This window comes from Trichoplusia ni, unplaced genomic scaffold (genome assembly GCF_003590095.1).
Source record: "Trichoplusia ni isolate ovarian cell line Hi5 unplaced genomic scaffold, tn1 tig00002364, whole genome shotgun sequence".
Classification (NCBI taxonomy): Eukaryota; Metazoa; Arthropoda; class Insecta; order Lepidoptera; family Noctuidae; genus Trichoplusia; species Trichoplusia ni.
Genome location: NW_020800268.1, coordinates 6,150 through 17,226, shown reverse-complemented (window position 1 = coordinate 17,226; position 11,077 = coordinate 6,150). Strand labels below are relative to the sequence as shown.

Sequence of the window (11,077 nt, the reverse complement as noted above, 5' to 3'; positions counted from 1 at the left end):
ACACAATTAAAAGTAAAGATAGACGAATCCAAAAAAACACTTCAAAAGTATTATATTACCAAACAAAATAAGCAGTTTTTCGAAGTTTCAAACAAAAAGGTCTAATACCTTAAATCCTGTTCGTATTTAATCAAGTGGAAGCTCTCGGCTGAATGGATAAGCGACCTGGATCTTTGCCGACTTAAAAAAAAAACGATCTTTATAATCTGTGGCGAGTACAATGGGGCTTTGTCTTGGCGCGAACTTTTGTAGTCAGTTTAAAGACTTTTTGTTTTTAAACTACATTTTTGAGTTTAAATAATTATATTTATAATATAAACACAAAATTTAAGAAAATGGTTCAATACGATATTTTTAATTTGATAAGTTGTCTTTCCATGGTTTATTTCATATTTTCAAGCATTTTCCATCAATAGAAGTTGCCGAACCTGATTTGAAAACAACATTTCTGTCATTTTTTTACTTTCTGTTCGTTGTTTCTGTTTTAAGTTTATTAATAAATGTATTAATAGATAAAACTTAAACGAAAACTAATTTTCTCTATACCTAACGACACATTAACAGCATTATCCCGTACATAGGCGTAGTACAAGTACTTAAGCGACCTTTACTAAACAAATACAGTGTTGGGTTGCCAAGCAATGGATTCCGGGATCTATTCCCGGTACGCACCAGATGGACGTATCCGTTTGTCAGGTGAAACGTGACACATACAAGTATGTAAGTGCTTGGTATATTTTGGTTAAGGATTTAAATAAGGAGTTTGTATATCAAAATTGAATAATACTGATATTAGAAACGCGGAAATGTATGTATGGATGTGTGTTACTCTTTCACGCAAAAACTACTGAACGGATTTGGATGAAATTTGGTATACAGATAGTTTATAACTTGGATTAATTGGTAAATAGTTTTAAAGTGGATTTTATGTTCCCAGTTGATCATTTTCGATTCGTAGCGGGCGCTAAAAAACAAGCGGTGAAGCACCATTATATAACTAATTACGAGACCACAAGTTATTTAAAAACTAACTGAAACACCCGTCTCGATGTCCATTATAGCTACAAAAATAATACCCTGCTTTTGAACTTGGATAATAGTAATATCAAACTATATGTAAATCCAAGGTATCGGCAACTTTCACACCAAATGTCATCGAGATCGGTCCAACCGTGTGCCGTAACAAACTCACTGACGATTTCATTTATAATTTCACCTACAAATATAACAGTTCATATTTAAGAAAAAAAAGGTTTTAATACTGCAGACCTAATGACCACCTTACTAGACTCAAACAATAAACGTCATAAGTAAATACCTCTACAATATACGTCTTCAAAAATGAACAGCAGATCCCCTATATCACATTACCTGCACACGGAGGGTTGCTGTCACCCCCGATATGTCACAATGTGCTTCCCCGCCATTGCTTCTGACTACCTATAATAATATAGACTATACCAGGAAGAGTGGACCTCTGTTTGGCTTTTTTTGAGGACCAATTTTCTATTTGAGTGGATGCATTTTGAGTAGGTTAGAAAAAAAAGGACTCCCGCATTAGGGAATTTAATACTTTATCGTGATAATGATTAATTTAGGTTTATTCACGTGTCTTTATCGGGATTGCCCGACTAGTTTCGGACCCAACCGGAGTCCTTAATCATGAGCTGACGTGGCGGGCGAGCGAGGCACGAGTCGTTTCCTAGTAAACAGTTGCATCGTTTATTAATTAAATACTTGTGTCCTTGTATCTGAAATATTCAAGTCACATGCAAGACCCAGACTCAGGACAAGCATTCGTGGATCACACAAGGGCTTGTCCTATGTAGGAATCGAATCCGTGATTTAACGCTTTCAGTGCGTTTGGCGTGGTGACCTGTACAACCCTGCTATCCGAGCTGAAAATAATCTTGAATAAGACACCAATCCAAACACTACTTACTTATACTAAAATGAAATGAAATAATTTATTCAGCTTCGACGAAGATTTTAACCTTGTTAGTAGATGATTTAAAAACGTCAATGGGAAGTTTATTATAAAAGCGTATACATTGATCTATGAACGAGTTGTTTACTCTGGGGAGTGAACAGCCTCATTGTTTTTCATTTCAATCGTTTTTCAGCCCAATTTTTACAAAGTCCTATTTGTTTTATGAACATACCTATTATTAACTTTCAAATATGGACTTGTGATGTTACAATCAGAATGTTTTCTTCCTTGAACTTCTCTCGAAGACAAACTCTTAGCCCTATATGATAAATAAGTCAAAAATATCTCTTTTTCTCCCCGAAAATACTTAACCTTAACCTCGTTTCTTTCCAGTGGCGGCACAGGTGACAAGCAACTCGACTCGTCCACCGACGACGACAGCGACGCGCCCGCGCACGCGCCGCAGCCTCACGCCCTCGCCGCGCACGCGCCGCAGCCGCTGTACCCGCTGTACGAGCACCCGCTGGCGCATCTGCAGTACCATCATACGTGACCCCGATAGGAGACCTTCACAAATCAATACCAAGTATAAGTAGTTACCGGCACAGATCTTAAGCGCTGACCTTAAGCGCTGCACCTGCGCAGAAGTGATTTTTTGTGTCCCTTCTGCGGTATGAAGTGAGGCGTGGGGCAGACTCAAGTGCAGTGATTGAGCCGCAGCGTCGCGTCATAGTCGACATGAGGGATTCGTTCTTTGATGCAGTTGCATGCACCTCAAGACGGATCAAGATTAGCGTTTATTTTGTCGTGAGTGCACGATGCGCAAAGCGATCCCCAGTCTTCCGGCGAGCGCTCAAGATCCGAGCCGGTAACTATACCAAGTGTCAAGTATACAGAAAGAACTAAGTACAATTTTGATTTCAAAGCTCAAACATCATCCCATGTTCTTTGGTAACTTTAGGATATGATAAAATGTGACCCCATTTATTCCCCGCTCGAAATAACACCTCCATTCCTCACCAATCGTGAAACTCATAAGACATAAAAAAATTGTCGGGGATCGAACCCGCGACCCGTCGCGCACAGTAGCCTTTAACTCTACCACTCAACTATCCGAGCCGTCATCAACCTTTACTCCCTATAAACATGGACCTCTCCTCTCGTAACTACTGGCGACGAATCTCACTAATTTGACTTCTCTTAATCGTAACAGATTGTATACCCAGTAGCACCTATCACATACCCCTCTCTAGATCCAGAATCATTCATCATAGACGTTTTCTTCAGTACCTTGAAGGGACAAATCCCGTTATATTTGAGCCCACTTAGTCACAACCTTTATACCCCAGATGCACCTGTCCTCATTCCAAGTCCTATGACAGCAGTCTATTTTTTTAAATTTGACCCTATTTACATTAAATCAAACAGTAGTATCTAAATACATATTAATAAGCAAGGACAAGTACAATTGAATTATGTAATAAACCTTTAGACCCCACTTTCCAGATACATTATGCACAAAATTTTGACCCAGCAGTGATTTAAATTCAACCATTAATTGTAAATATACTGAGATTTAGTTTACATGACATCTAGATGTACAGAATAATACGTATTGATTTTCATCTGTTTTTCCACACATTATCCAAGTAATATAAATACTTTTATAGTAACATTCATGAGAATGATTCATTATTAAATGATGCTACGGTTCACTCACGCGTATTTATCGGGATCGCCCGAATAGTTTCGGACCCAACCGGAGTCCCTTCATCATGAACTGTTAGGTTTTATCCCGATAAATTGGCGTGGATAAACCGTTGCATCAGTTAATATCAATTTAAATAGTAACAAATTATTGATTAGAAAAGGACGGAACATAATATGTGTTTTCTCTCTCTATTAATCATATTATCAACTTCGATAACCAATTCAATTTACTTGTACCACTACATTTTTAATTAAGAATATTACAATTGTGGAAGTAAGATATCGTTGTACACGGTGTAGAGCGTTGTCTCCCTTCCACACATGCAACTGGTTTTTTAGAAGGTGATATTACGCCTTTGTAATGTTTATTGTTGAGCGCAAATTTCATTAAAAACCAAGTCATAATAGTAATACTAGTTGAATATCACTAATGGCAGCTATCTCTATTCAAGATTTCATCAAATAGTGTTAAGTGGTTTAGCTATGAAAATTTAACAGACAGAGTTATCTTTAGAATTGTTAATTTTTCGTGGAATTTTAAGATAAAAACTCTATTTAAAATATAATTGACTAGGTGTTGCTGTCAGGCCATACCGTTACAAATAAAAAATGATCCCAAGGGAACATAAAACAGAGATAAGACTTTCCTGCATTAATCCAGGTTATAAACTATCTATGCACCAAATTTTTAACATTTTCTTTTCTTAGTAGATTATTGCTTTCTTTGAGAAGAAATAGGATTTAAAAGCATTATTTAATTAAAACTGAGTTTCTCGTTATAGCAAATATAATTAAACACAATTCATACATTTATTATTTTCAAAACAAATACTCAGGCGATGACGTAATAAGCTAGTCTTAAAACTAAAAGCTATAAATAAAAGACGACTCATAATAGCTTGTTCTATCCTAATTATAATACCGATTACATCCCTAATTATAATAAACAAACAATTAAAATACAAAACGATGTGAGCTAAGTTGAAATTATTATAAAACTAGTATAGTCACGCGGTGTTTCTTGCAAGATACTTGTGCCTGAAAAAAATTGTCTGTTTGTTCTGGCTAATCTCCAAAATTGGTCGACCGATTTTGATAAAATGATTGTTTAGAGTTTGAATCCGTGGTTAGTCATTGCCATGTCTATCCTAAATACATACTTATTATTGATTTTCGTTATCAACACAAGCAATTATCTTCGGTCGGAATGGAACTCATGTCCTTGCAGTATACCAGTCAGGGCTACGAACCATTTGGCCAATAGGCCAGACCGTTCTTTACAAATAAAGGTTTTTCAAAATGAAGCGTTTTCTTGCTGAAAGTTGTTGAACTTTTCATGCACAGTGTCTTTCTTGTAGTGGAAATCATATTAAAATTACCTAGTTTTCAGCAACAAATAGACAAACAGACAAAAACCTAAACTTCCTATCTATGCCTAGACAACAGATAACGATCAAAATCTAACACAATCTTGCATAAAATTATGAATTAATTAACAATTTATCTTCTTATTAAATATGTACTGATTTTATCTCAACAGCTTGCTAGATAAACATCTTTTATCGGAATCATCAAAAATCATGTTTTGTGTTAACCTTTGGGATCGGGTTTGACAACATGGTACTAGTGGCATCTCAAAAATATGGCCAAAGAACAGAGGAAAAATAGGGGGAAGTGTCTATAGACTGTCGTAGTACAACCCTCGACGTAAAAAGAGGGGTGTTGTATGTTTGATGATTTTGTCTTGTTGATTTTGTTTCTGCTATGGATTCCGACCTTAAATGTGAAATGTATAACACCAAACCTAATTCGAGTAAGAATCCAGTGTGCAGAATCGAACGTAGTTCCAACTCCTGCCACTGCACAAATTGGCGCTAGCGTCGATTCCTACGTATAAACTTGATCGCAAAGATTTAGTAACCAGTGTACGATTTTTGGAACTAGTGCCGCCAAAATTATTTGCTGTCAGAATCTCGTCTCGTATTTTAACAAAAACTTTTGACAAGCAAACGCGAAGTCAGAAACAAAAACATCACTTTAAGTAGGTAACTGGCATCAAGTATGTAAAGTTCTTCAAGGTTGATCATCACCTCCTAATTGTGACTTTCAAGGGTATTCTGAGTGCCACTTCCATTAATTTTGATTCTCTACGGATATAACATATTAATTAAAAAGGTTAATAGAAACAGATTTTTTTAGCGATAACTTTTATGACTAGATTTTTTTCTAGATTTTAATGCAGATTTTCACACGGTCTTTGAGATGATTAAAATTTTATTCACTAATGAATGATCGTATGAAATTTAATACGTTTATCTCAAACATTTTTATTTTAAAAGGCTTTAGGAAGTTATATCAAAAGTCTACTATTAAAGGTGTGTTTCCAATGGCGCGAAACTTGGCAGAATCGTGCGGAGCGGGTCGCCAATTGGACAATCCAATCCAAAGTTCGATATTGTATTGGAGAATGCACTTTGTGTAAGTCGAATCAGTGTGTGAAAGATCTCGATCACACTTACTGGCGAATTCACAGTCCGCTCCGCTCCTCTCCCCATAATTCCGCACCACTAGAAACGTACCTTAGAAGATAAGATATTTAAAAAGCTCACTTCAGTATGTATCTTTTCATTAAAGAAAACTAGTTTTATTTTAATATCAATTTTTACAACAATTTTGTTCTACTATAAAAAAAGGCGAACGTAACTCTGTCTTATACCTTTTCTCTTCTAAACCGCTACACCGATTATGATGAAACCTTCGTATGGAGTAAACTAGTCATAAGAAATTAATTACCCTCTTTCATACAATAACCAATATACATATACAGTGTTAAATAGCATTACAATAGCGTTATTTATTAAATAGGAGACATTTCGACAGTGACAGAATGACAGGTCGAAGTCACGTGACTTGTCACAATCAAAATGTCACCTCCAAGCAATTTGAGTGTTTTTGTTATTTCGCCAATGATGGACGCAACATTTAAGTTATAAGCATTTATGTAAAGTTTTCATTTAATCATGTAATATATAAAACTAATTGTTTGTGTATAATTATAGTGTCAGTTAAAACTAAGATGATTATAGTGAGCACGCTAATGTTACCAGTTATAGTTATTTATCAGTTATATACAAATTTATCGAAATCGGTACAGCAGTTTTCACATTTTAGTGTAACAGATGAGTTTACATTTTTTATTTATTGATTAGCTTTGACACGAGTGTGCTCACTCTAATATTCTTTATAAAATTGTATACATATCACAATTCAATAATTTTTGTGTAAATTAATTTTATCGTTTTGTATAAATAATATCTAAGTCATATTTTTTTTTGTAATTATTTTGTGATTAAAACTCGTGGCTTCCTATAGCGATCTTATTTAAGACATATTTATAATATTTGTAATTTTTATGTAAATTGTATAGTAAGTTTGAATAAGATGATAAATAATTTAATAAGTATAATTGAATAAATAAAGTTAATGTGACTTGAATTGTTTATTTATTGAACACCCTTAATTTCTATATATATATAGGGTGTTTAAAAAGATCCTGTGCCGCTGTGAACCTAACTTTCTTAAAAAAACGAAGGCGATTCTCGGAAAAATTCGGTCAAGTGCAAGTTCTTTTGACTCTGTGGGTTCCCTATACACAGTTTAGTTAGTGGATTCATATCGTTTTTTTTTTTATACCGTAGACATAACTTTTTTAAGGAATAATTGTTTTCTTTGTAACGCTAAACATTGTAGGAATGACTTTTGTCATTTCAGGTCGGTCACCTACAGCGCTGTAGCTTTTTCTCAGGCAATATCGGGTTCGAATCCATTCTAGCCAAATTCCTCGGGATATTAGTACTAAGTTATTACGAACAATTTCAAACTAAGTTATTTATACTCACCATTTAGATAAAACATGACAATGTAAAAACTGTATTCATGCAAAATTTCGTCTTAATTAGACGTCTGGCAAGAGCTGGATGCGAGCAGTCGAAGATACATCTCGATGGCGTGCAATTGGGGAGGCCTATGTCCAGCAGTAGACGAATATGGGATGATGATGATGAAGACGTCAACAAGTGGTTCCTTTTGTAGCTTGCCTTATTCTACAGTATACTGGGATATGTAGTACTAGTTGTTGCCCCCGAGCCGAAAATGATCTCACGGGAACGTAAAGTCAGAAATTAAAGCTATCCTATATTTTTATCTAGTTTATAAACTACATGTGTACCAAGATTCATCTAAATCCGTTCAGTAGTTTTTGCGTGAAAGAGGAACAAACATCCATACATACATACAAACTTTAAAGTTTATAATAATAGCAGGATACATACAGAAAAAGAGACAGGTCAAATAAAAGTAGGAAATTAATAATAAATAGACGTGCACAATTTATTTCAGACTAAAATAATATTCACAAGTTGGTCAAAGGTAAAGTGTAAAGGACTTCGTCAGTGATCGCATCGTGTATCACCACCTTGGAGTCAGCATAGAAACCGGTCTCGATAACCTCCGAGGAGTTGATAGACCTGCTCATATCTCCCGCCGCCAAAACCTTGTTGATGTCAAACGACCAGAAGTGATGACCCTTGTAGGCATCAGCGTAGTTAACAGCAACGGATCCTAATAAACTGGCTTCGTAGTTGATCTGAACTTTCATGGAGACGCGTGTGGCGTATAGCTTGGCTGTGACCTTCTGGTTGGGTTCAAGAGTCACTGTGACGGCGGTTTCAGAGCCCACAGAGACAGTTTGAGACTTCATCACATTCTCGCCCCATCTGGAGACGTAGGAGATGGTTGCCTGACCAGCGACCGCCATAGCCTTCATATCGAGACCGTACTTAATATAGTTGCTCGCAGCGATTTCTCCACTCCTTTCCCAGGTAGAAACGACAGTATTTTCAACTTCTTGCCTCATTCTGGCCTCGTAAGTGGCCTGTTTGGAGCTCGTGTTGTTGAATTCATGGGACATGACCAGCATCGGCTTCGAAACTACAGATAAGATGGTGGCTCTCACTGGTTTCAGCACCCTGGTCACCTGCTTCCATTCATTCGTGATGTAGAGGTCTCCCCAAGGCGTGGGGCTTTTCACGAAAACGTCATCAGGTTCGGAACCAAAGTAGGCTCTGACGGCAGACTTCAGGTTGTCCTCGGAGAGGCGGAAGGTGTCGATCTCCAGGTCACTGATGATGTCTACGTTGCTGCCGGAGACGTGGACCTGTCTTTGGGCCTCATCATCAGACGCTGTGATGTCTACTTCAATCTTCGCGAAGACGAGAGCAGGTAGGAGGAGGAAGGCGAAAGACTTCATTTTGTCCCAAATATGTGCTGGAAATAAGAAGAGATGATTAGAATTATCACTTTTTCTCCACTTTGTTCACTTTTCTTCTAATGCTTGTTATACGTCTTTTAAAAGATCAAAAATTCTTAAAGTTTTCTACAACTCTAATTTCGAAGAAAATAATACAATGTTCTGTAATACGCGATCCTGTTCCTAAAGTTCAAGGTAGAAATGCTTGGGGAAAACTTTGCCCAGCCGTGGGACAGTAAGAGGTACGAACAAAAAATACTTATAAACAATAGAATTAAACATCCGATACACGACAAGCAAAACTTAAACCGTCTTATTACAATCTTTTGATTTAAATATGATAATAAGTTTAAGCTACGAATTAACAGCATGACACAACGCCATCTAGTCTCAAACTAAGCAAAGCCTGTATTATGAGTACTAAAGAACTGATAAACAGACTTATACATTTTTAAATACAAACATAAAATAGGTACCTAAACTACCTAAATTACACAAAGACACAGACCAAAATGACCGTGCTCATCACACAGACATTGTTCTGTGAGGGAACCGAACCCGCGACGTCTGGTAGAGCAGTCAGGGCTATAAACCCCCAGACCAACAGGCCAATCAATTTAAGTTTGCGACAAGAAAAAATTGGTACCCAACGGACAATAAAAAAAATATCAGTCAACCCCATTTTTAGTTACTTAAACTTAATATAAACACGACGCGTTAGTTTAAATGTTGCTAAATAATGAATCCAGTACATTACTTACTCTGTGCAGTAAGAGATACAACAACCGAAGTTCTGTACTGAAGAAATATTAAATGAAACTCAGCTTATATAGAAAACAATACCAAAAGGGAATAATACATAAGGCCTTTTCCACACTGTCTGATTAAGTTATTATTTTTCAATTATTTTAATGCACACCTAATACTACCATAATAAAACCTTTAGGATCTAGTGGGTAAGCTACAACTGCACAATTTGGTCGAACACAGGTTAAGCTACGCTTGACACGGTGGATGGGTGACCATGATAACGAGTTCCTTAGTGTTTCGGAAGGTAAGTTAAATTGCGGATCCCGGCTGTTATTCATACATCTTTTACAGTCGTTACAGGTAGTCAGAAGTTAGAAAGTCTGTCAATCAGGCTAACTAAGGGGTATCGTATTGCCCATGTAACTGAGTTGAGGAGGTCAGATAGGCAGTCGCTAATTGTAAAACACTGGTACTCAGCTGCGTCCGGTTAGACTGGAAGCCGACCCTAACATAATTGGGAAAAAGCTAGGACGATGATGAATAAAATCTTATTTATTCCAATGACTAAAATAAAACTTCACACTATATACATAGTAATAAGTAAAATAATAATACCAGCCCATGTCCCACTGCTGGGCTTAGGCCTCTACCCATATACTGAAGGTTTGAGCATTGACCACCACGCTAGCTCGCTACGGGTTGGCAATTTCGGATCCCATTATTTGAAACCAGGTTTCCTCCACCGTTTGTAGAATGGTCGCAGATACCATAAACACACACACATTAAAATAAATATTATAGGCGTTTCCTCACTTCTTTTTCTTATTAGCAATATTTTATACTTTTTTTATAAATTTATTTAATAACTTTGTCGCTTAGCGACCACACCGTTCAATCACAAGATGGAGATTAGCTAAACAATCAACAGTTGAATCGATTACGACGTAAAGCTTGTTTATGGTAAGGGGAATAACCCATTTACCTACAGAACAACGACGAGTGTTGCCAGCTTTTTGAAGTCAAACTTTTTCATGGACTCAAAATAAGGTTGCATTGAATTTTTAACGCTACCATGACAGGGTAAAAATACACTTTTTCGTTAAACGTCAAGACTATTGGGAGGGAATAGAAAGAGACCGAGCAAAGCCATGCGTGGTACTCGAACACATAGTTTACCTATTAAAGACCAGTGTGAACATTAGCAAAATTTTCATACCCTTATTACAAGATTTCATCTCTGAAGCGCTTATGGACTATCTAAAATACAAAATTCTCGGGGCTCGCTGTACGTAATTAAACTCCTCCGAAACAGCTTGGCCGATTATCATGAAATGTCATGAGCCCATTAGTCAATATCTATTTTTCCGCCCCCTAATTGC

General features: G+C 36.6%; 1 protein-coding gene across 1 annotated transcript; it reads right to left on the bottom strand.

Annotated features, from left to right (window-relative positions):
- Positions 1–8,004: 8,004 nt before the first annotated feature.
- LOC113507534 (spherulin-2A-like) lies at positions 8,005–9,797 on the bottom strand. Its single transcript, XM_026890390.1, has 2 exons — positions 9,710–9,797; positions 8,005–8,965 (listed from the first exon to the last, which is right to left on the bottom strand). The coding sequence occupies exon 2, from the start codon at positions 8,946–8,948 to the stop codon at positions 8,052–8,054; it is 897 nt and encodes a 298-aa protein (XP_026746191.1). The 5' UTR covers positions 8,949–8,965; positions 9,710–9,797; the 3' UTR covers positions 8,005–8,051.
- Between the last annotated feature and the right edge of the window lie 1,280 nt (positions 9,798–11,077).

Bases quoted from the DNA above. Each gene is read 5' to 3' on its own strand.
- LOC113507534 (XM_026890390.1), bottom strand. From the start codon at position 8,948: ATGAAGTCTTTCGCCTTCCTCCTCCTACCTGCTCTCGTCTTCGCGAAG.